The 23,899-nt window shown below is 40.0% G+C and overlaps 1 protein-coding gene across 4 annotated transcripts; it reads left to right on the top strand.

Moving 5' to 3' along the window:
• Positions 1-250: 250 nt before the first annotated feature.
• On the top strand, positions 251-21,052 carry LOC109996790 (SUN domain-containing ossification factor). 4 transcript variants are annotated; one of them, XM_020651085.3, is made up of 24 exons: positions 251-509; positions 5,671-5,785; positions 5,930-6,043; positions 6,334-6,557; positions 6,803-6,913; positions 7,812-7,941; positions 8,039-8,153; positions 8,269-8,393; positions 9,746-9,813; positions 9,939-10,046; positions 10,765-10,870; positions 11,349-11,369; positions 12,161-12,216; positions 13,195-13,277; positions 13,485-13,562; positions 13,670-13,735; positions 13,915-14,005; positions 15,264-16,595; positions 16,709-16,796; positions 19,171-19,275; positions 19,534-19,691; positions 19,982-20,070; positions 20,202-20,257; positions 20,370-21,052. In XM_020651085.3, the coding sequence occupies exons 1-24, from the start codon at positions 445-447 to the stop codon at positions 20,835-20,837; spliced, it is 3,972 nt and encodes a 1,323-aa protein (XP_020506741.2). In that variant the 5' UTR covers positions 251-444; the 3' UTR covers positions 20,838-21,052. The 4 variants fall into 4 exon arrangements, with proteins under 4 accessions (XP_020506741.2, XP_020506756.2, XP_020506747.2 ...); XM_020651100.3 differs by having other exon boundaries at positions 13,497-13,562; XM_020651091.3 differs by having other exon boundaries at positions 7,815-7,941.
• The last annotated feature ends 2,847 nt before the right edge of the window (positions 21,053-23,899 follow it).

Raw genomic sequence — 23,899 nt, forward strand, 5'->3', positions numbered from 1 at the left:
ACTCGTCTATTATATCCAATCACAACCCGATATTTACAGTCTATGATCACATCTCGTAAATACTACAGTTACAACAACGTTTGAGGGCAAAGTCAAACATCTTTCATCTGTTCAAATGTACCTTTTAAGATAAGCGCCGCCCATCCCAGCGTTGAAAGTGTACGAATCAAGCGCTCCTAACGCACGCTCAGTTTGAACTGCGCAACCACCTCGCTGTCTTCTCATTGGACGGCTGAACTGTCCCGCTGACAGCAAGGGGGCAGGTTGTGTGTGTGGGGGGTGACAGCGGCTAGCATCACACGTACCGTCAAACAACGATCGCCAGCTAAGTTTACAGGGACTGGGGGGTGGATTTATGTTCTTTCTAGCTCAAGATAACACCTGCTGAACGGAGAAAACGCTTTTTCTGACCGCGGCGAGAATGTCTATCCCGACGGGAGAGGGATGAAGATGACACCACTGTTACGGCGAGTTGTGTCAGTGTGGCTATGTGTGGCGCTATTCTGTAGGTGAGTTGATTCGATTTGAACCGTGTGGACTAAGTGTCGTTATTATTACAACGTCAAAGACACACATTATCAGTCAAAACCGTGTCAAACGTCACCCAATCTTTAATAAAGTTGGTAAAAAAAAAGCGTTGTACATTAGCTAGCTACCTAGCGTCAACACTCCGCTGTGATGTGGCACCTGGCTGACTTCTGGTTTGTTAGTGTTGAGCTTCATTCACTGACCCCTCAGATAGACCAGCTATTAACTAGGCTCAACGTAACTAACATTTAAACTGTCTATTACATGTGACACATTAAATTGCCTTGTCTCTAGTTAATGATTTTTACAGAACAAAACAATGTCATACACAGTGGAGAAGTTTGGGTCATTAAAACTGAAAGTAATGTAAAGAAATGTAACTTTTAAGAAACTTAACTATAATATAAGTTAATTAGAACAACTTCATAAAGTATAGCAAATTGTATATAGATAGATAGATTGTATATATAGAGAGATTATAAGGAACTAATTTAATTTAATAAATATTAATTAATGAGCTGTGGAAAAGGGGTAGGATTTAATAAGTTTTATACTTCTTCCTACTCCTTTTCAGGCAAATCAATTAAATATATGTAATTTTCTTTTTCTTTTTCTTTTTTGTGAAATAATTTGAACATCATTTTTTGTTTATTGTATTGTCGTGCTTTTCATTTTGTTTTGTATTTTTGATATGTTTGATTTTATTTGATATGTCTGAAATAAAATTAATCAATCAATCAATTCATCACTTCCCCACTTGGACAAATCGCCATGTTACAGTAGCTGGAGAGTTGAGAGTAAAGGATCAAAGTTATAAAGTGATTTATACAAACACAAACGTCAAAAATTAATCAATAATTAAACAACATAATATCACACACTATCCACATTATAACATCCTTAGCTTACTTAGTTGTCTATTAATTTAAGACAATTAATAATATTATTGATTTGTTGTTTTTGCATAGAATCGAAAGACCATATGAAATGATAAATTGCATAGAAAATTGAAAGGTGTATGGCCAGGGATGAAAGTGTAATCTAGCTTTAATGTAGTAAGTGGTGGATTTTGTTGTGTTGTTTGTGTTAAAGAGTATGACTGATGCTGGAACACACCTGCAGTCTTTCTGCATTGTGGCTGAATCAGTCAGGTGGTGACAGAGTTGCTTAATGCCTTCAAAGTGACAAGTCAAAACCGCCACATATCGACTACACACAAATAAGTGTACTGTGCAATTAACAAATGGCTCTCAATTCCCACCATACTGTTACGAAGCTAGCGTTGATGTTACAGTGATCCGGTTCATCTGCTGTTGACAGGATTATAGACTTTTCATGTCAGTGGGGTCAGTTTTGTTGAAAGCTGGTTGTTGGGTCAATGTTAGTGTGACAGAAGACAGTAAAGCCAGCAGAGAGGGAGATTATGTAGGATGATTGTGGGCTCTAGCCATGATGTTAGAGGATACACAGTACTGTTAGATATAGAGGGAGGGGTGGGAGGGATATGATGTAATGTGGTATTAAGATCTATGTTGGTGATGTTGACCTGGCCTACTTTTTCTAGCATTGCTTTAGCTCGCTTTTTGGAGTACTGTTTAACCTCTCAATGTCTGTCATTTTGCTCAGTGCATTTCAGTTGAATGAAATAAACCTTGTACTCTAGTTCAGGCTTTGGAATTTTGTCACTTTTGGATTTTCATTGAGCAGCGTGTAGTCTGGTCCTAGCAGAAAAAGCCCCATTATGTAATGAATATCATAATGAACAGCTGTATTGCTTTTTGGTTTATCATCTCCAGGACTCTACTGAATGTCATACTGGGACACTCAATGGAGGAACTAAGTTGTTATTAATTATCTTATTCACACCTTTGCTCTTGTTGTTATTGTGGTGGAATTTCTGTAGTTATTTAGATTATAATGTACAGATGTCACTAGGTTTATTCACTGTTCTCTAATGTCAGTCAGACCTGACAGAGGTCAGTTGTTATTCGAACACCAAGTACAGCTTAGAGAGTGTCAACTGTCCTGATATCTGCAATGATGTTTGGCAGACTTGTTGTCTGCTCCAGTGTAATTGAGGTCACAGTTTAGTCTAGGTGGGTCAATGTGACACGACCCTGATAATGATAATGTGTTTTAGGATATGAGATGAGATTCAACTTTATTGTCATTACACATATACAAGTATAGAGTAACGAAATGAGGTTTGGCATCTCACCAGAAGTGCAAATAAGCAGAAAGTGCAAGAGTCTGTGCTATGTACAGTAATTCTGTGCTATGTACAGTAATTGCAAAATTTACAGATGTAGACAAAAAAAGTGAATTATTAGGTATATCTGGATGGCTGGATTAATGGGATGCAATAAATATAAATAAATGCTATAAATAAGTAATGCTACAAAATAAGTGTGTTTTTAGGATTATAATATACAGAATAAGATGCAGTGAGCATGCTATACTAATAATATACAGATTAAGGTGCAGTGAGCATGCTATACTAATAATATACAGATTAAGATGCAGTGAGCATGTTATACTAGTTTACAGATAATTTAAAGAATATGAACATACTATAATACAATAATACAGATGGATGAGAGATGTGTGTGTGTGTGACCAGGAAGAGTGGTGGGGGGATGATGGGTGTGAGGTGATATGGAGGGGAAGGGGGGTCAGCAGGGTGCGGAGAGAGAGAGGGAGAGAGAGAGAGACAGAGTTCAGAGTTCGGGGTGTGAGGTGATATGGAGGGGAAAGGGGGGTCAGCAGGGTGCGGAGAGAGAGAGGGAGAGAGAGAGAGAGACAGAGTTCAGAGTTCGGGGGGTAGAGTTCAGTAGAGAAACAGCTCTGGGGAAAAAGCTGTTCCTCAGTCTGCTGGTTCTGGTCCGGAGGCTTCTGAAGCGCCTGCCGGAGGGCAGGAGGGTAAACAGTCTGTGGGCAGGGTGGGAGGAGTCTTTAAGGATGCCATGAGCTCGCCGCAGACAGCGTGTTCTTTGGACATCCTCAATGGCAGGAAGGATATATGCGATGCCTTTCGAAGAGTTCTGCAGGTGTGATTGAGCAAGACACGAGAACAGAAGTGTGATGTTGAATCATGTCTCCTCGAGGATTCATCTGATGTATAAACATTCATCAACGTAAGCCATCTGAGTCAACTGAGTCTTATTGTATGGAGTCAAGTCTTAGTCATTTCTTCAACAGTTATGACATATTGGCTTTGAGGTCTTGAACACTCCTTCAAGACTAGTTCTTGTTGTTGCAGGTTCTGACTTTCCCTGCCAGCACTGCACTGTTGCTGTTTGCTTCATCACATGCAAAATGACCTGAAATATTCCTTCTTTGCTGCTATAAAATAGTTCTTGCAGGTGGCTGCCATAATACAATTCTGGTAGGCTCAAGCAAGTTGTAAAAAAAGCTACAGTGGACTGATGGCTAAGAATTGACGACTTCATTTATTTCAAAGGCTAACAGAGGAAGGTATTGGATCAGTGCCATTGTTAGCTTACGTCACACTACTCAATCCCATGTTTTAGGCACCATCAGAGTCATATCCTGTACTGGTATGTTAACAACTCTAGATTTAAGTTAGGACTGACAAATAAACGGTAACTCATAATACATTACAGTTGTATTTTGCCCACTGTGAAGCTGCCATGACAGCACATGTCATGAACGTCAACATAACAAGTAATTGGTCGACCTCTCATTCGAGTCCCTTTGGTGCATGAAATCCTAATAGTCATCATTGCCCAAAGCCTTGTGTACAAATCTTAACAGATTATTACCCAGGCTCATAATTGTACTTATCAAAGATGCATCCAGTCATATATAACACTCCGGAAACGGAAAAAAAAGCGTCTCAGTGTTTGTTTTATAGCAATTCTAGAAAGAGCTATTTCAATAATGAACAGAAAATAAACAACAACATTGTGTGATCAGGGTTAGCACGATAAGTGAGAGTGAGAGTTTTTTTTTCTCTGAGTGACGATCCGCCGCCAACACCGAGGGGCCACGCGGCCTCGGGTGCGGGGATCTCAACCGTCACATGTGAGTCAGAGGTGTGACTCAAGGACAATCTTGATGAAAGCGCACACGTGCACATGACCTTTGCACTTACACGAGTTGTGTATATTTAAATGATTGTATGGTTAGCACTTCAATCCACCATCATTTATAACCTGTTTCTTAAAGTTTTGTTTTGATTACATTTCACCTGCTATCTCAAACACATCATCCTATTCTGAACTGGTATTTCCAGTTACCCTTGAATATTGAAAAAGTCCTCCCTGTGGGTGCATCATGTAAGGCTCAACATCAGATAAAATCCATTTTCTTCAGAAGAAAACCTTTTAAAAGTCATATTCTTAAGCAAAGCACATTTGTTACCAAAATGTTGTCAATGTTGTGCAATTGACACAGTGTCCAGGAGTTTGCTTGCACTTTTTCAGCTAGTCATGTCTCAAAACCACTTCCGCTCCTGTGGGAATTACACTGTAAGTACTGGCTTTAGATTAGAAAACTATAATACTTGTAGTGCGTGTAAGTGTTTGTAACTCCAGCCACTCAGGTCAGATCAACAAAGCTGTTGCACCAGTCCAGTGGCCGAGTAAAGCACCTGACCTGGAAACCTCTATAAACCCCAGATAAGGGCTTGAATTGTTGACAAGTTGCCTTTGAGACTGTATGAGAAACCTTTCCCAGCAGGAACGGCTCTACTTACCTTGTCTTTTTGCCACTACCAAGTGACAGATACCATCATTTTTAGACATGTCATTAGACAGAAACAAAGTGTTTTTTAAAGCCATACAATGCAGCTGGGCAGGGTGTGACTTTGAAAAACATTACAGACTCTGCATAGAGATAAGATAAATTGTCCACGTTGAGCTACAGTCCTCCAGGGGTTCCTGAATGCATCACACTGGGACATTTGGCCACAGCCTCCTCTGCAAATGAGTCACTGCAGAGTGCTTGACTTAAGAGTTTATTATACACCTTAACTTATGCTTCCTTCTTAGGTACAAGAGCTGTTCTCCTGCGTGCCTTAACATGTGCCCTATATTCAGAGAAATGTAATCAATAGTACAATAGAGATTTCTGTATGTGTGAAAAGGGTTTAAGACTGTTGTCTCTCACTTTGTCTCATAGGTATCCTAGTTTCTATGTGGGTTGCACTGAGTCACAAGAAGACCCCCAGAGGCCCGAGTCCTCACAGGACATGGGTGTGGTGGAAGATTCGGGGGAAAACATCCACCATCAAAAGGTCAGCTACATACTTCAATTAAAAAAAAATAAGATTAACTGCACAGAAAATTTGCTCTCAGAGTAGATGTATGCCTGTTACACATCAGTATCTGAAAATATGGAATTTCAATGATATCATTTATGTGTGTGTTTTTCTCCTTAGGTTGAGGAAAGCATTCCTGTCCAGTCCCTGTCTGAAAACGTGCAGCCCATAGAGGATGGGCTTCAGAAAGAGGAACAGACAACACAGGAGGTGGACAAAACAAGTCATCTAGAGGTGAGTACAGATGCTGGATTCATGTTAACTTGGACAAATATTTTGACACAATCACATGTAAAGATTTTGTATATTTTAAAAGCTGAATTAAGTTTATACCTGCAGAGGAGCACCATAGATTCCAACCTGGATAAGAAGTCTTAAGAATCCTTCCATCCATCCCTTGTTATTGATCGTTCCTGGAACATTTGAAGATTTAAATGTTAGGCAGATCAATCCAGCCCTGCCTAATGGTAGAACACTTTCACATTTCCTCTGACAGCTCAAACATCTCTCTGTGTTTCCATTAGGCCTTTGTAGTGGCGCAGCAAACTATGGAGGACGACAAAATAGTTTCACAACCTGAGCCAGAACCTGAGCAAAACTCAGAAACTCAACTTCCTGAATCCTCCACTCTCACTAAAGAGCAGGACCCAGAGCCCCTGCTGCCTGTAACTGACCCAGTCTCTGATATTACTGCTGATCCTGAGGACGACCCCAGCAGCCTTCACCTTCAAGACAACATCCCAAACAGGCAAGATGCTGTTACTTTGATGATTTTCTAAAGAACTGTTTGGAGGAAAATGGTATGAAACGCTTGCTCTGCTATATCTTATTTGTCTTATGTTAAAAAAGTTTGATATGTTTAAAATGTTTACGGTTACATCATTGCATGAGAACAAGTTACTTCTTAATAATCAGATTTATTTCTGGGATGTTTTCCTACAAATGAAAGTTCTTCAAAATTAAAATATGGATTTTTTTTTAATTCCTCTACAGCGTTTCAGATGTTGAATCTGACGTAGCTACACCTGAGGTGATTGATTCTGACCAGCCTCCAGCTGACTGTGAAGAAGAACTAGAGAGCAACCCATATGATGATGCCGACAGGTGGGTTCAACTTCTCTTGTTCTCTCCTTAGGGCGCGCTCACACTAGGCAATCCGTACCAGGCCCAAGCACGCTTCACCCTAAAGTCCAGTTCGTTTGACCAGTGTGAGTGCTCCTCAAGCGCGGTACACGTCTTTGGCTCTGGCACGCTTAGCAGAGGTGTGCTTCGGCACGGTACAGTTCATGCACGAGCACAGGCACACAACGTGGACAGCCTTCATTATCGAGAAATAACGGAGTGTTATGGCTGTATCTGATTAAAATGACTCGAAATAAGCTTCAAAGTCGGTAAAGTAGCTGCCATGTTCTCTGTGTTGTGCTCCGATGTGCAGACACAGACTCGACTGCGTGTCCGCCTTTCCGAGCAAGCTTCATAATAACATAAAGCCATGCATGTGTTGTATTGATTTACGATGGTATGTACAAGAGGTAACTGTGTTCAGGCCTGGTTAGTACTGGAGCAGTGTGAGTGCAGGCCAGGAAGGAGGGGCAATCGTGCTTAAGCACTGTACGGGACAACTTTGCTAGTGTGACTGCGCCCTTATCGAGCTTAAAATACCAACATGCACTTGAGATTGTAATTCTTCTGTATTTCAAAAATTTAAAAATCAATAATGCTTTCTATTGTTCTGTGGGGACGGATGAGTTTCTTGTAAATGATTTAGGTGAATGTAGACTGATATCATGCCTTTTTTTATTTTGGTTAATGGGTAATGGATTTAAAAAAGTACTTGTTTCAATATAGAGATATATCTCCTGTCCCGGCATATGTAATAGTCATTCTGTGGGAGTCATTGATGGATGTAAATTGAAACTTGATTGTTCTGTCTAGGTACTGTATATAACTGTGAGCCAATAATTAAAATACAAAATTTATATATTTAAATTTTTCCCCACAGCAGTCCTCCGATTGTTCTGGAGAACACCTCTAATGTTCACACTCCAGGTACTCAAACCCACGCTTCCACCCCTCTGAGTACTCCGGACGGTCAAGGCTCACACACATCATCACACCGGCTGAAAGAGCAGGTAAAGAACTCAGATACTACAGTATGTTGAACTACTTTCCTCTCTCTACCAAAGGAGGAGGAGGTCCCAGCTCTCATTTTCTCATTATCTGTGACAGGACCTGAGCTCTACTGCTGACACAGATTCCAGTGTGAGCAGCAGCAAAGACCCGGAGGACATCCCCACTTTTGATGAGTGGACGCGGAAGATGATGGAGGTTGAGAAAGAAAACAGTAAGACTACAAGTTTATCTTGCTTGAAAAGATTTGATGATCTAGAAAATGACACGTCCTCTGTATCTGAAACCAAAGCCTGAAATGTATTCTTTCCTATTGTTCCTCTTTGTAGCGCAGTCCTCTCACACTTCTAACAATGGGGCTCCCGCTGCTGTGAAGAAGGCACAGAAAAACTTCAACAACTACGCCTCAGTGGAGTGTGGAGCAAAAATCCTTGGTTCTAACCCAGAGGCAAAGGTATTCTCTTGATATATATAATAATAATGAGAATAACTTTATACAGTACACAGAGTACTTTGAATAACTAAGAAAACACAGACATGTTTAGAAACAAACATAGCTAGACACAGTGAGACATTACAAGGTCAAAGGAAGATAAAACCATAGAAAAGAGTTTGTTAAAACATACGGGGGAGGACACAGAGTAAAAAATGAGAGCAATAAGAGGATATAAAAGAATTAAGAAGAAATAAAAGCAGCAACAATAAATAATAGGAAATTAAAGAAACCAAAGCAATAAAGGACATACAAGAACTGTGATTAAATACAAGCAATAAAAGAAAAGAGTGAAATAAAATAGAATAAAAATAAGAAAGATGACATAAAGAAGAAAAGAGGAGACCCCATTACATGAAAGATAGTTAAACAATGAAAATAGTATAGAGCCAAAACACTCCTCTAACTTATGCACCGAAAATCATCAACTAAACCACTGCTGCCAAGGAGCTGACTCGAAACTAAATTGTCTGGGAGACCCAGAAACAATTCACAAAAGTAAAGGCTGCCAGGGAGGCCTTAAAACTCAACACAAAAGGCTGGGGTATATCAACTACCCAGCACCCCAAGTTATTTTGGCAATAGACAGAAATACACAGAAAGTTATTTGTTTGTGTTTATGAACACACAGACAACAAGAGACAACACAGGGAAAACCTCTCACTACCTCTGAAGGTGAGATAATGAGTCAGCACAGAGCATTGACTTCCAGGAGTGTATATATAAGCTCCCCACACCTGGTTTTAATCAAGGCCAATCAGCCACAAACACACCTGACTCTGCACTTAGGTGATTCATTCACCCACCCCAGTGAGAAGCCAGAGAGTGTGTCCTTACGCCCTTTAGCTTAAAGCCTTGACTTTGGACCGACCATAAGGGCCCCAGTGAGGATTTATGGTTGAGAAGAAGTCAACAATTCTGCTGTGTGTTTTCCAGCAGACCGATACATATCTTGAAAGTGTTCAGTCAAATCTTAAAAATAAATCTGAAGCTAACAGTAGCCAGTACAGAAATATTAGGTGTGGGGTTGATGTCTGTTAAAAGCACGACAAAGTCTAACTGCTACATTCTGAAGTAACTGGAGCAGAATAAAAAGGACATCACTATATTAATTCAATCTTGGGCCGATGGGTGCATGTATGACTTTTTTTCAAGGTAGGAGAGCGAGAGTATTGGTTTTATTCTGGACATTGTAAGGATTTAGACCTTTTTATGTTTGCATTATACCTCATGCAGCTGAGCTACCTGCTTGTTGTTTATCAACATAACAACAAATACATGCACACATTGATTTGTGAATTTGTCCCATACAGAGCACCTCGGCCATATTGATGGAGAACATGGACATGTACATGCTTAACCCCTGCAGCAATAAAATCTGGTATGTACTGCAGTATCTGGACCTATCTCCTGCTTTCTTTCCACACATGTCACCTGTGATTTAAAATATATTTTAATGTCCATCTGTGGTTCAAATGTAAAGCGGTGTCTCTCTTTCCTGCTCAGGTTCATCATTGAGCTCTGTGAGCCCATCCAGGTGAAGCAGCTCGACATCGCTAACTTTGAACTCTTCTCCTCCACTCCCAAAGACTTCCTGGTCTCTATCAGTGACAGGTGTGCACTTCATGTTTCTAATTCAATCCGTGAATATTTATTTATTTTAGCAGATAAAGTGTTGTAGCTGGTTTTGAAACAGCATTAATTCAGATGCCTTTTTTCGCTGCCAAAGTAAATAGGAACATCAGCAAGGGGAATACTTTTTAAAGATTTATGACATGTAAGAAAGGAGCCACAGGTTGGATTTAAACCTGGGTTGCCCGCTTTCAGGGGCTTCAGTTTCTCTGGTCATGGGGTCCACACACTGACCACTAGGCTACCTGTGCCACAATGATTGATTATTTCTATATCTGATTTTTTTCTTAACGCCTGTCACTGCTGCCACCAGGTGGATGTCAGACAAGATGATTAACAGTACGCTGCCAAAACAGTCTTTATTTACATTTTCCATAATAAGATCGATGCAGAGGGAGATGTTTATCTGACCGTAGAATCAAAGAGATAAGAGATGACACTTTGTTGGAGATGCCAAGATGGACACAAACCAAGTCCCTTACAGAAACTTTAAACTACAAACACATTAATATCTGCGAGTATATTTCTAAACTCATTTATGGTTTTCTTTATAGAAAACATGTTTTCTTCTGAGAGAAACTTGTGTTCTTTCAGTATCATCAATACACTCCAATGAGTCCAAACTTTTATCCTCAGCTCTCACACATCCATATTACTGACCTTGTGTTTTTTTTTTCTTCCTGTAAATCTTCTCCTGTAGATATCCAACAAACAAGTGGCTGAAGCTGGGAACATTTCACGCCCGAGATGAACGCACAGTCCAGAGTTTCCCTTTAGATGAGCATCTTTATGCAAAATACGTGAAGGTGAGCACACACTCACAATTTCACTGTATCTGTCGTTATTCTTTGCTCAAGTAGTGCAGTGAAATCACTTTGACTTTCCCTTTATGCATGGGAGAATGTAACATTACAGTGTTTAGCTGTTTGTGTACTCTTACCTTTGAATGCCTTTAAATGGACAGTTTTGCTCCTTCACTTTTATTCTTCCTTTTCCTTAAAGTAATTTGGTGTATCCTGTTTAGAATGATAGTTCTGTTGTTCATGAGGTCCTGTGATAGCTCATGCATTGCTTCTGTTACACAATAATCTGTTTAAGGGGACCAGCTGATCCCTGAAATATAAAATGTGCCTATGCCACTTTAGATCGTGTTTTAAGTTCTGGATTTGGATGAGTCTCGTAGATGATGATTTTGCACTCATAAAAAAAAATGTTAAGTCCTGTTGTGATGCATGTTTACTTCTCTTTAATTTGTTTCTCCTCTTTCTGTCTCTCTTGCTTCAGATGTTCACCAAGTACATAAAGGTTAGCTGCTTTTCTTGTAGAGCTCAATAGTTAACATGTTTTTATGCTGTGCTTTAATCCACTCTAAACAACATCACATCTGACTTGCTTTGCTTGCTGCTAACCCATTATAACTGTAATAATTATATTGAATACAATCATTTCACATATAATGGGCATGTGATAACCCATATCCCTAAATCCCACTTGATGTCATTCAAATAACCAGGCATAGCAAGTTAAGCCATCTTACTTTTTTTAATACCAGTCATTTCAGATGGTTACAAATTACCATCGTTCCCTAAATGTTTGATTTGAACACATTGTGTTAAAGGTGCACTATGTAGATTTGGTGGTGAAATTTCAGTTGGAGAAGTGAAACAATTCTATGCTATATTTTCTAAACTAAATACACAAACTTTATTCAAAGGAAAAATAGGTCACTGGAACAGTGTTTGGAGCTAAAAAGCTACCAGGAGAGTTACAGTGTCACTGGTGCGGGCCCCCCACCATAACTTTTTAAATACCATTTTATCTTCAAACAGTGTTCCAGGGACCAAATTTTCCTCTGAGGACAGTTTGTGTATAGTTATGAACATAGACCATATATATATAACATATACTACTCTCCAACTTTCACATTTCTCTACCAAAGCTTCATAGTGCACCTTTAATTGTACAACCAATAAAACCACTGGTCTCCTTTTTGTTAGTAACACAACCACTGCGGAAAACTGGGATTTGTGTCAAGTATCATACAGCACAGACGACCATATTTGAGTCTTTATATTTATACTATTTTTTTTTTTTAGGTAGAGCTGGTGTCTCACTTTGGCTCCGAGCATTTCTGCCCCCTCAGTCTCTTAAGGTGAGTCAAATTCAGAATTTTATCACAATTTTCTCGTGTTTGTCATCCAGAAAATAAACAAGAGACCTTGCTACTCAATTCAATTTTGTTCAAATAACTTTCTTTATCCGTTAGGATCTTCAGTTGTGTAAAAAAAAGCATCAGTGCGCACAAAAAACAAACCACACACGTATCTCATATCAACATGCAAAGTACAATTAAAGAGTACTAAATGAGTGAAGCTTGTAAGCCATAATAAGTGATGCACGTGAGATTAGCTATTAGTAATGCTAAATATTCAAGGGTTAAAAAGTTAAATGTAATAAGTACTATGGAGCGACCTTGAAAGTTAAATGAAGTTATTGTTGAGTATGTGTGAGGCTGCTGGTTTAGTTTTAAATGTGTGATATATGGTGTTTTAGGTGGAAATACTTTCTCACTGACTAAAGCCAGTTATAGTGTGCTGAACAAACGGCTTGTTACACACAGCATGAGCTCTTGATGGTGTCAAGTGTTATTATGTAATATTTGGCATGTGGTCGTGGTTAGCTCAACCTAATACACTATCAAGCCATCGGTGGGAACAGGGAGAGCTGATGCATAGATCTGCAGCTGTTCTTTCTGCCCCTTCAGAACATAAAGATAGATCTGTCTGGAGCAGAGGTAGCAGACAGTGTTAAAACCAGCACAGTTTCACAGCTTCTACCGCTGCTTACTTAAAATGTCTTTTGAAAACCATTGCATTAACTGTGCCTACAATCAAATGCCAAGTCCCAGGAAACAAAACTAGCATAAGTCTAAAATTCTGATGTGGACAAAAGAAACCTTCCTGTACTGCGTGAGCTCTTTGTGTGTGTGAGTTTGGGTTTTTATTGTCTCACTCTGCCCCCTACAGGCTGTACAAGATTTGCATAAAGACCACGTTTAATTTGTGTGATAACAGGTTAGATTTCCTCAGTCTGGTTATAGCATGAGCCATGTTCTATTTTTTTTTCTCAGGGTGTTTGGCACGAGCATGGTGGAGGAGTACGAGGAGATAGCTGATCCCTCAGAAAGACCAGATGATCTGGATAATGACTTGGGTAAGAGCTCTTAATCCACAACATGCAGGATACACTCAGGGAAGTTTTTGGTGCAGTTAGTTGTTATCTGTAGTGCATATAAAAGAATAATCTAGATTGTGTTCGGACATGATGTTTGTTCTTGAGAGCACCACAATGAAAGTGATTTATAGTAACATTTTTCCTCTTCTGCTTTGCTTTGAAATTGAAATGTGCTATTAATGTCAGCTCTCCGTGCAGATTATCCTCCTGGATCCACACCGGCTGAAGTCAAGTTATCCAATAATCTGATTGGATCAGCAAAGGGTAAGAATAGCAGGCACTGGTTTCCACTGCAATAAGCTGAATACAGGGATCCAAAACAAGGAATACTACTTAAATATGTTGTTCTGGTGTTTCATTTTCCTCCTCAGATGTCATTTTGAACATGGTGAATAACATTGCTGTCAATGTTCTCGGTGGAAGCCAAGAAATGCAAGGTATGGCCAACTATCAGGTTTCTGCTCAGAGTCTCTAACATTCAGTTTCGTGTCACAAACTTGAGTCACTTTTTATTTCCTCAAATATAACGTTTTTTTTAACAAGGTGGTGGTGATTACTTTTGAAAATAATACTTTGTTTGTTTGATCCTGATTTTATCTGATTTTACATTTTTTAGGCCACCTGTCGTCACAGGAAGTGAACGTAACTGAGCCATCAACGCCCCTGGAAACCACCACACCAACTCCCACTGCAGACCTGACTACAGTGTGAGTACATGACGTGTGTATGTTAACTGACCTTCCACAAACCTTAAATCTGTCACTGTCACATGAAATGGAAGAACTAAATATTATTTACACATCAAGATTTTATTTAAAATGCTTAAAGGGCGAAAACATAAATATGACCAGAGGTGGGCGCAGTTAATCAAAGATTGAACTCTGCCAACTGTTAAGATCTTAACAAAGACGTTAACTTCAGTATCAGTTAATTCCAGTAATATTGGATCTTAAGAGGCCATGATGACTTGGGGAAACTCAAAGTAACACGTGTCTGTTTTGAAAATCTGATCCTGCTGCATCAACGAGGGTCGACACAATCCAAACACATTTCATCCATAAAGATCCACCGATTGATTCACAATCTCTGCCACTGTTCAACTGTAATCTTTGTACAGTACTTTCATCAATTCTGACCTTTTTGAGTGACACCTCATTTGACCAATCAGGACCTTCCATTCAGTGTTCCTAGGCTACTGTAGCCAATGAGAGCTTGAGTAGAAACAAGACTTTTTTTCTCTCCTCCATGGCCTGCATTACACATTACAGATGTGTCAGTTGAAATGTTTTTTTTTTTTAATTAACGTCCATGTTAAAATTAATACAAAATGTAAAACTGATAATTTAAGTTTAACGGATTATCGAAAGTGTTCCCCGCTCTGAATACGACCGAATGTCATGAATGCTTTATAACCTATATGAAGTCTACATACAAGCCTGTGTACGTTTCTTTTAACCTATGCCATGTTAACAGGGCTACACTTTTCACTCACCCTTTAAACCTTGTGTCAGTACAACAGTTACCCATTCAGATTTTCTTTTCAGATTTTTTAAAATTTCAAACAACCATAACAAAACATCTTCAAGTGTTTGACTCATAAAAAGATTATATGATTAATTTCTACATGTTCTTTAAACAGAGACCCAGTGCTAAGACAATCCATTTTTTATTACTAAAGGTCCAAAGAAAAAATATTTTATTGATATCATCACTATACAGTAAATTGACTAAATTGCAAAACTTGGAATTGCAATCAAATCAAGAAATAGCGGTGGCTGTTACAGTGTTGATTGAAGTATAAGTACCCACTCTGTTGTAAAATAATGGCCATGTTGCTCTACATGTTCTTACTGAGATTGTGTGGTTGAGTTTGAAGTCCTTTATTTTGTCTTTCTTTGCCGTTGTAATAAATTCTTCTTTGGCTGTTTTTAATATATATTAATGAAGATCATTCTCCCTCTCTAGTCCAGAGTCTGAAGATGAAGAGGTTTTACCAGACCCTGATATCCCTGCAACTGAAGCCCCATCCTCAGAGACTCTTGAACCAGATAGTCCTACATCTGATACAATCGAACAAGGGCTCCCCCCAGTGGAGGAAAATATTGTCATTCTTGTAGAGAAAGACGAGGAGGAACCAATCATCTCAACAATCATCCTTTTGGATAAAGAGGAGGAGTTAGATGAAGAAGAAGAGAAAATCAATCAGCATGAGCAACAACGAGACATCCAGAACTCCTGTTTTCTTCCTTCTTTTTCTTCCTCTTGTTCCTGCGCGGCCTCACTCCAGGAGTATCTCCATCGACAATGTTCAGCCCTGCTGTCCAAAAAAAGACAATGCCAAATTATGAACAAAAAACAAATAATCCCTCCTATCCAACCACCCTTTTGGCTCCTGCCCTCATCCCCCTCCGCCTGCCCTGATCCTCAGCTGCACCACAGTGAGGTGCATCAGTCCTATGAAAAAGAACAAGCTTCTGAGCAGGTGCCAGAGAGCGGAGCCAGCCCATCACAAACATCACCTCCTCCAGGGAGCGCTGCAGAGTCTCAGAGAGAGTCCATGTCCGAACCTCCTCTGCTGGAGCCGAGTGGAACCTCAAACCTCCCCACACCCAGCGCCAACGACTCATCCTCTGCCAATCCCACCGCTATTGTGGATACTCCGCAGCTGTCTTCAGAGGAGCCGTTGAGGGAGCTGAGGACAGAGAAGAGCCAGGATGTGCTGGATGAGGAGAAGCATATTCAGCCTTCAGTGTCCCTCAGTAGCTCCACCTATGTTCAGCCAAGTGTCAGTGCACCAGCGGACAATTCCTCAAATGTGCCTGCAGAAGAAAACTCTGATACTGATGTTCCTCAACCAGAGATAACCCACATCCCAGTCCCAGATAAGACAGATCAATCCAAAGTGGTCAATCCCACCATCTCTCCTCATTCAGAGCATTATTATGACCCTACAGCTGTACCTGAAAGCACCACCCCCACTGAACTGCCCCACACCGCTCCAGACATTGTTGCAGAACTCGAGCCATCAACAGAAACCAAAAGAGAGGATATTGCAGAAGAAATCTCTGCATCACTAGTCGACAACGGTCAACTGCTTCGCCCCTCTACTCCTTCTCTTTCATCACCGTCACTCTCAGACATCTACGCAGATCCTCCCAACGGCACGGAGCAGAACGGGAACCAGGTGCACGGCTCCAGCCAGAAGGAGTCCGTGTTCATGAGGCTCAACAACCGCATCAAGGCCCTGGAGATGAACATGTCGCTTAGCGGACGCTACCTGGAGCAGCTGAGTCAGAGGTGAAAATCAAGGGGAAAACACAAACGCTACAGAAAAAACCCCCAGCAAGAGTGTTGTTAATCTCAGTAGAGGTTTGCATTACCAAATCTCTCCTTCTGTGTTATGATTTAAGGTATCGAAAACAGATGGAGGAGATGCAGAAGGCTTTCAACAAAACCATCATTAAACTCCAGAACACCTCGAAGATAGCAGAGGAGCAGGTGAGCAACAAAGTGGCACAAATCCAGACAGTAGGCATGCAGAGAAATGTGTTTTGTCTGTCTTTGGAATGGTTGTCCCAAAAATCAGTTTGTCTTATCTGTTCATAAATTCAGTTTCATATTTTGTCAGCCTTTGAACAAATGTCCAGCAGTTTTAGCAGTTTCAGGTTACCAAGGTGAAGAGTTTTAAATGTTCTTTTGCAAAAATGGTTTAAAGCAGCAATGATCAATGATTTTATGTTAACATGATGTGTGTAATAAGGAAATGGTTGGGCATAGTTAAAATGTTATCACACCACCCTCTCACTTCACAGCACACTGGGGATGGCTGATACAAACTAGTTTATTTTTAAATCGATTCGATTCAGATACTTTTTTGCAATTTCTTCGATACAGATACCAATTTTTGAATATGCTTTTGTAGTTTTCTTAATCCTGTCATTTTTTCAAAGAACAAAAAACATAAACGTTAAAGTTTAATCACAGAACACTTACAGAGCATTAATGAAAAAATTACATTTGAAAAATAGTCCAGTCTTTAACAGTAACTCAACAATTTAATTTAACTAAAATACAATATAAATGTGTGTTCTCAAAGTATTGAAAGTAAAAGTTATCCCCTCTAGCTGTTGTAGGGTTATAAATTGTTTCATTAGCATAGAAGTACTCACTTTTATAATTATTTAACATGATGTGAATTTTATTTTTTATTTTTTTATTATTTTGGGCTTTTCGTGCCTTTAATGCAGAGAGAGGACAGTGGATAGAGTCGGAAACCAGGGAGAGAGAGCGGGGAATGACATGCGGAAAGGGGCCACGGGTGGAAGCGAACCCGGGCCTACCGCTCGAGACGAGAGTCTCAATACATGGGACGCACGCCCTAACCATTGCGCCACCAGCGCGCCCCAACATGATGTGAATTTGTAGTAATGTGGAGCTTATATGAATTTTTTTTTATACACTGCAGCTATTGATTAGGATTTTTATTATTGTTGGATTCATCTATCATCATGGTGTTTTAGTGTCCCGTAGCTTATTGTTTAGTTTTAACTGCCGTGGCTGAATACCCGAGTTAACATTGTATTCATCACAGTCCTTTAACTCAGGTATTACTCTTTGAATCATTAAAGTGTGTAACAGTACCATAGAGTGCATAAAACATGGACGTAGTCTCAGTGGCGTCATCCATTGCTTTCTGAAGCGGACTTTTGAAGCCCATTGATGAAGGTCGCCATGTTGGAATAGCTGTCTCCACCTAACTTTTGGTCAACAGAATCAGGCAAAGAGCTGGAGATGAGGTGGGTCTTAAGCCTTCTGGTAAACAGCTTAGTGTCATTCTGTTACTCAGACAAGCCATGTCCCTTTTTTTGAATAGCCTTTATTCATCATAAAATCTAAACGGATCCCAAGTATATTGTGTACCAATAAAGACATGCACCATTCAGTCTAAATGGTTTTTGGACCAGACTGTACACATGTTTATTTTTGCTGTAAAACAAGCATCTTTGAATGTGGAGCGTATCATCAGGTGCTTCTGCAGCGTCCCTCAAGTGGACACTTGAGGAACTGCAGGTCTTTGCAAATCCGCATTTGGCTTCATTTTTTAACAGAAGCTCATTTTTTTCAGTTTGCGTCTTACTTTAACTGTCAATGCGATACAATACTGGTATATTCTCAACTAGAAAAAAAAATATCACAGATGTACAACACAGAGGTTCGAAATGCTACAAATTAGATCTGTTAATAGTTCCTTAAATGAACTGAAGCCTGTTTATTCACTTCAAACAGACTTAAATACACACTTCAAAGGCAGAATGTAGTGAGGCTCATGTACTGTCTGCCATCATGTATATTTTATATTCAGTTTTGGTTGCAATATCTCTAGTAATTTACACTCTTAATAATAAATTGTAACTTGGTGAGGGTCAGAATGTGCAGTGAGAGGCTGTCTGAACACTGTGAGGAGAACAGTGTGCCTTCAGTCTTTTTGTGCCTCGTTCCCCTTACCAACAGTTCTGGTGATGCATTCTTAAATGACTAATTTTCACAGATAGATCAAACTTTAGTGAAACAATATCAACGCACGTATTGCTACTCTGGCTCCTACCATGAAACAACTGATAAGACATCAACTGCTGCGCTGCCCTCACTTGTCAAGTATAACTTGAGGCATAAGCATAGTAGTAAGCATAAATAGGTTATTTTTGGTTACAGGCTATGTGGTAGCTACATACCAAAAGCACACTTTGTACGAATGAGGTCAGGACAATAACCCTGTACCATGACACTCTTACTCATGTTGCCTTTTCACAAACTCTGTTGATGATGCTAATCCATGCTTTTACTTAATTTTGTTGTTCTTCTCCTCACACAGGACCAGCGTCAGACTGAGTCCATTCGGATGCTGCAGGGCCAGCTGGAGAACATCACTCAGCTGGTTCTCAACCTGTCTGTCAGGGTCAGCCAGCTGCAGAGTGAGGTAGATACAACACTCAAGGCACAAAGCCTTCATCACTAATCTGTTTCATCAGCCTGGAATCACACTCAGTAAATGTAGTCTTGTTTCTGGGACCAGTCATTACGATGAACTGGAGCGTTTACCCTCGGTGACACATCTTTATTGCATTTAAGTAATCGAGTTGCATCTCATTTTGTATCCTGTATTTTTTTTCATTTTTATTTTATCTGAAATTGCTGCTGCCTTGCTTAATGGTGTCATCAACTGTGTATTCCATAGGTTTCAGATAATCAGTACTACCTGCTGCTGTCTCTGGGGTTGTGTGTGTTTCTCGGCCTGCTGCTGTTCGCCAAACACTGCTGCATCTCAACTATTTCTACAACCACAGAGCCAGAGCCTCCCATACCTAAGAGCTACACCCACTGCTCCTCTGAAAGGTAGAAATACTTTCTTAGAGGGTAACTACTTAAATACTAAAAATGTACATTTACAAATGTGCTGGAACTAAAAAAGCTATAGTGGGAGGGTAGATGTGAATTAGCACTCAGTGGGTTCTTTAAATGGGCTATTAAAGAGTATAGACTGAGGTTATGTTGCTTTAAAATGCTCCTACTCATTAAACCACATATTCATAAAAGACCATCTGAGGTGGTGACACATCTGTGACTCATGTCCTAATAAAGGTTCTACATGAAGTCGTTTTCCTCAATCACCACTCTTTTAACAGGCAGTTCTCCTGCGATGAGACAGGCTTGAAGAGGAGTGCTTCTTATCCACTCATCCACTCGGAGTCTTTTCATCTAGCCAACACTGAAGGTAGGATACATGAGCGTTATCACAGTAATTATACTCACCCACTTCTAGGTTGTATATTTTTTTGATAATAGCTAATCAATATGAACAAGTTCCTATCTTGGTAGAAATGAACCTTCTTCTTCTATTCACAGACCCTGAAAATCTGCATTCAGAGGAGACCCAGAGTCTTTGTCCCGCCAACAGAAAGGTGTGTAAAGATAAGTTAATGCAGTGCACAAACTGTCACTTTGAAACTGTTTGCTAACTGATTAAAAGATGTTAACAGTTGTTCCCGTTATATATAAACCTTTTCCCTACAGAGAAGACGCCGCAGGATGAAATCCATAGAGAAAGTGGAGACTCTGAAACCATCTTTTCATGCTGCTACAGAACTGTGTAACGGAGCTGTTATATACAACAGACTCCCCGTCACCACGAACCCCCCTTCCCTCACAAAACGGTTACTTCAGCCGTTATTTAGAGACTCGCCGTCAGAGGGCAGCTCAGAGGGATCCTCTCATTCAGATGACCCCTCCTTCTGTGGAATCACCACAACCTGCCCCCGAATCTGCGATGGGCTCCCTCCACCCAAGACCCGGGCGGAGAAACGGGCTTTAAGACGCAGGCGTCCTAAACCCAGTTGTGCTGTGGTGGACTTGCTTCAGGCCCCGAGGAGGGACCAGAATGAACCGTCGGCCATCTCTACCATACAGGACCTCATGAACAGAAAAACAGAGCAAAGATCGGGGACATTTGGGGTGAATGTCGCCCTCTCGGGTCCTGTTTGACATCTGCACTCCTCACTGACTGCTCATCTCTTTAAAAGAGCATGGCTGTTTATTTCTGTAGCTACGGGCAGCTTAACGCTTTGATATTACTATATCTTCACTCTAAGAGTAATTTTCTTTTCTCTGTTAAGTTCACTTTGTATATATTTGTTTTCCTTTCAATGAACAAAATGTCTTCCCAGCTTTCCATTAAAGCTTTCCTCTTTTGAAATGTGGCTCTTGAACCTACGAATGTACCTCAATGATCATTTTATGTGTGCTGCACACTTACTCAGAAAACACCTCTGTAGTGAGGACTGTGTAGGTCAGTTAGTTCTGACTTACAAGTTAAGCTGCTGGATCTTGGCTGTTGCTTTATATCGATAAGAAGAAGGTCAGTTCATCTTTAAAATAGAAGCATTGAAACTGTCATAAAAAAAAGTGTTTTCTGGTTTAAGTTCAGAAGAACTTGATTTGCTAAGTTTTATATTTAGGGAGACAAAAGAAAGTGTATCTCAGCAGTTTAATGTAAGTTTAATTCTTTGATGCTCCTTTGAAGAGTTTTTAGCTGGTTATGAAACAGACAGAAATCAATACTAATGCCTTAATGTAACCTAAAAAAGACAAAGGAGAACATCAGTGAGAAGACTGCTTATTTCTATAAATGTATTTATAATGCCTGTAAACAATGATGTGATAAACAGAACCCTGCCAAAACAGCCTTTCTTTTACATTTTCTAAAGGAAAGATTTACAGCGAGTGTTATGTTGGTGTTAAAATAAGCAGGATTCATTTTTTTCTCCCAAAAACAATCCTTGTACGTGAACAGGGGAAGATTAGCAAAGAGATTTAAGGTAACACTTTGTCCACAGGTTGCACCACAGTCGACACAAACTGAAAGTTCCTCATCGTCTGGCCTGTGGATATTATGCTATCTTTACGTTTTAGTGGATGTCTGTTCTCCCAAAGTGACGATGTTCAAGATGCATTTTAATGAGTGTGTTTACAGTATGCAGAGCAGACGTTTATAAGGCTTCATGATTTAAATGAATTAGCATTAGCTTATGCAATGAGACTTCACTGGTTGCTGCTCTGCTTGTATTGGCAATATGTTGGAATATACAATTTGGTAATCCATTTCCTGCTTCTACCTTCATCCTCTGACTTGCCTTAACTTTTAAATGCCAAGTTTTCCCCTCAACGTGCTGCATTGTTCAGTAATCTGAATCCTGATTAGTCGGCGTGAGTCACAGTCCTGCAATTACAAAATCATTGTACACACATGAAATGAGAATTACTTTTCCACCCTTCCCTTCAGCAGAATGAAGCTTTATGCTAATCCCAAGTGACCCTGCAAATGCTATAGAGGGAAAAATTAAATCGGGGGCCGTGATGGATTTTAGCTCAGCCCTTCTTCGAGCTGCAAACATCCACTCCACTGAAGCAGACCGGTGAGCCCCTCCTCCCAGCCTCACGAGAGTCGTACTGTGACTGACCCTGGGCCCCCGACCACTGGAGGAGAATAATGTTTGCCGGCCACAGGAGAGAATCTCCCAGGTGAGATAACACTGTTCCTGAAAGGTAACAGTAACAGCTCAGGTTTTGTGCTGACTACTGTGTATCAAGGGTTTATGCTTGTACTGCGTGTGCAGCTGGGAACCAGATTAAGCATATTTAATGTACAGGAAAATGAATAGAGCTTGTGATTGGAGTAAAAACAATCTATCCACATAGGTCAACTTGAGAAAAAACAGCAAAATGTCAGGATTTCCTGAGGTTTGAAGAAATGAAAGAATATTTGTGGCATGGAGTTAGTATTTGCTTACTATTTTTTCATTGACACATCATGTTCTTATTCATCACTAACATGTGGATACACTGTTACCATTCGTTGATTGATTCTGCATTGCTTTAATACTTTTTTATTTTATTTTGCAAATCACCTTTTAGCATTTAAAGGTTGTACACAATCTTGAAAATTCATAAACTGCAAATGTATGAAGGTAGACAATGTGCTCACAACACAAAGTGAAACAATGAAACCACAGACTATACAGGCAAATACAAAGATATTAATGCACACATACCTCTTGGCATAATTGGGACTGTATGTACACCGAGTTATGATCAAATCAACCCGTCTCTGCAGACAACAGAAAACTGAACCACAGTGACCTCTCTTATGTAAGTGTTTTGTTGTTTTCTCCAGCAGGGGGCAGTGTCATCTTCAGAAAAATCTACATTGTGTGAATTCTCTTTTTCTTTTTTAAATCTACCATCACCATCATTTCCCTGTGATGAGTCATAACTCAGGATAGAAGTAAATGAGTTCAAGGGCTGATGATGCTCTCAATCAAGTAGACTCATTTGCTTTTGCCACAGAAACGGCTGCTCTCCTTGTTATCCTGTGTGTTTTCTCTGATTCAAATGTTCTTATTAGACTCTGAAATAGTGAATATTTAAACCAAGGCTGCTCCTTTTTTTTGTTTCTGTAGAGTACATAAGAAGAAAAACAGAACCCAGGCTGAGAATGTGTTTGAAGACGGCATCTTTTGATGTGCGTCCTCAACCAAAAGCATCTTTTACATATGGCTCCAGCTGTGTCTTTTCAAGTAAAAAAAAATAGAGGATTAATTCCATTACTCTCATACACTCTGTCTCTTGCTGGCTGTGGTCAAGCTTGGTCAGAGTAGTGGTGGATGTGAGAAATTAGGTTAAAACCTCTTTATTCATGTGACCCGGTTGGGAAGCAGGAGCCTTTCAGAGATAAGCGTGCCTGATGCTCTTTTTCCCCCCTTCATTTTGTTAACAGAATTCCTGGGTTTCTCTTTGCCCTGCCTCGTTCCAAAGATTATCTATAAATGCAGGGCTGCAATCCTCTTTTCCCCGGCACTTTTTTTTTTTATCCATGGTCTGTTATGGACTGAATATTCTTTGTGTGCTGTTGTATTTGTATGTTTATTTTTGTATAATGGTGTCTGCTCGATACCTGCTGTAAGCTGGCTCGCTCTTCTTCCTGATTCCTTTTGAAAATAAAGAAAAGAAGTCGTAACTCTTAAGAAATGAATTTCTGTCACTTACAA

Source organism: Labrus bergylta, chromosome 4 (assembly GCF_963930695.1).
Source record: "Labrus bergylta chromosome 4, fLabBer1.1, whole genome shotgun sequence".
Classification (NCBI taxonomy): domain Eukaryota; kingdom Metazoa; phylum Chordata; class Actinopteri; order Labriformes; family Labridae; genus Labrus; species Labrus bergylta.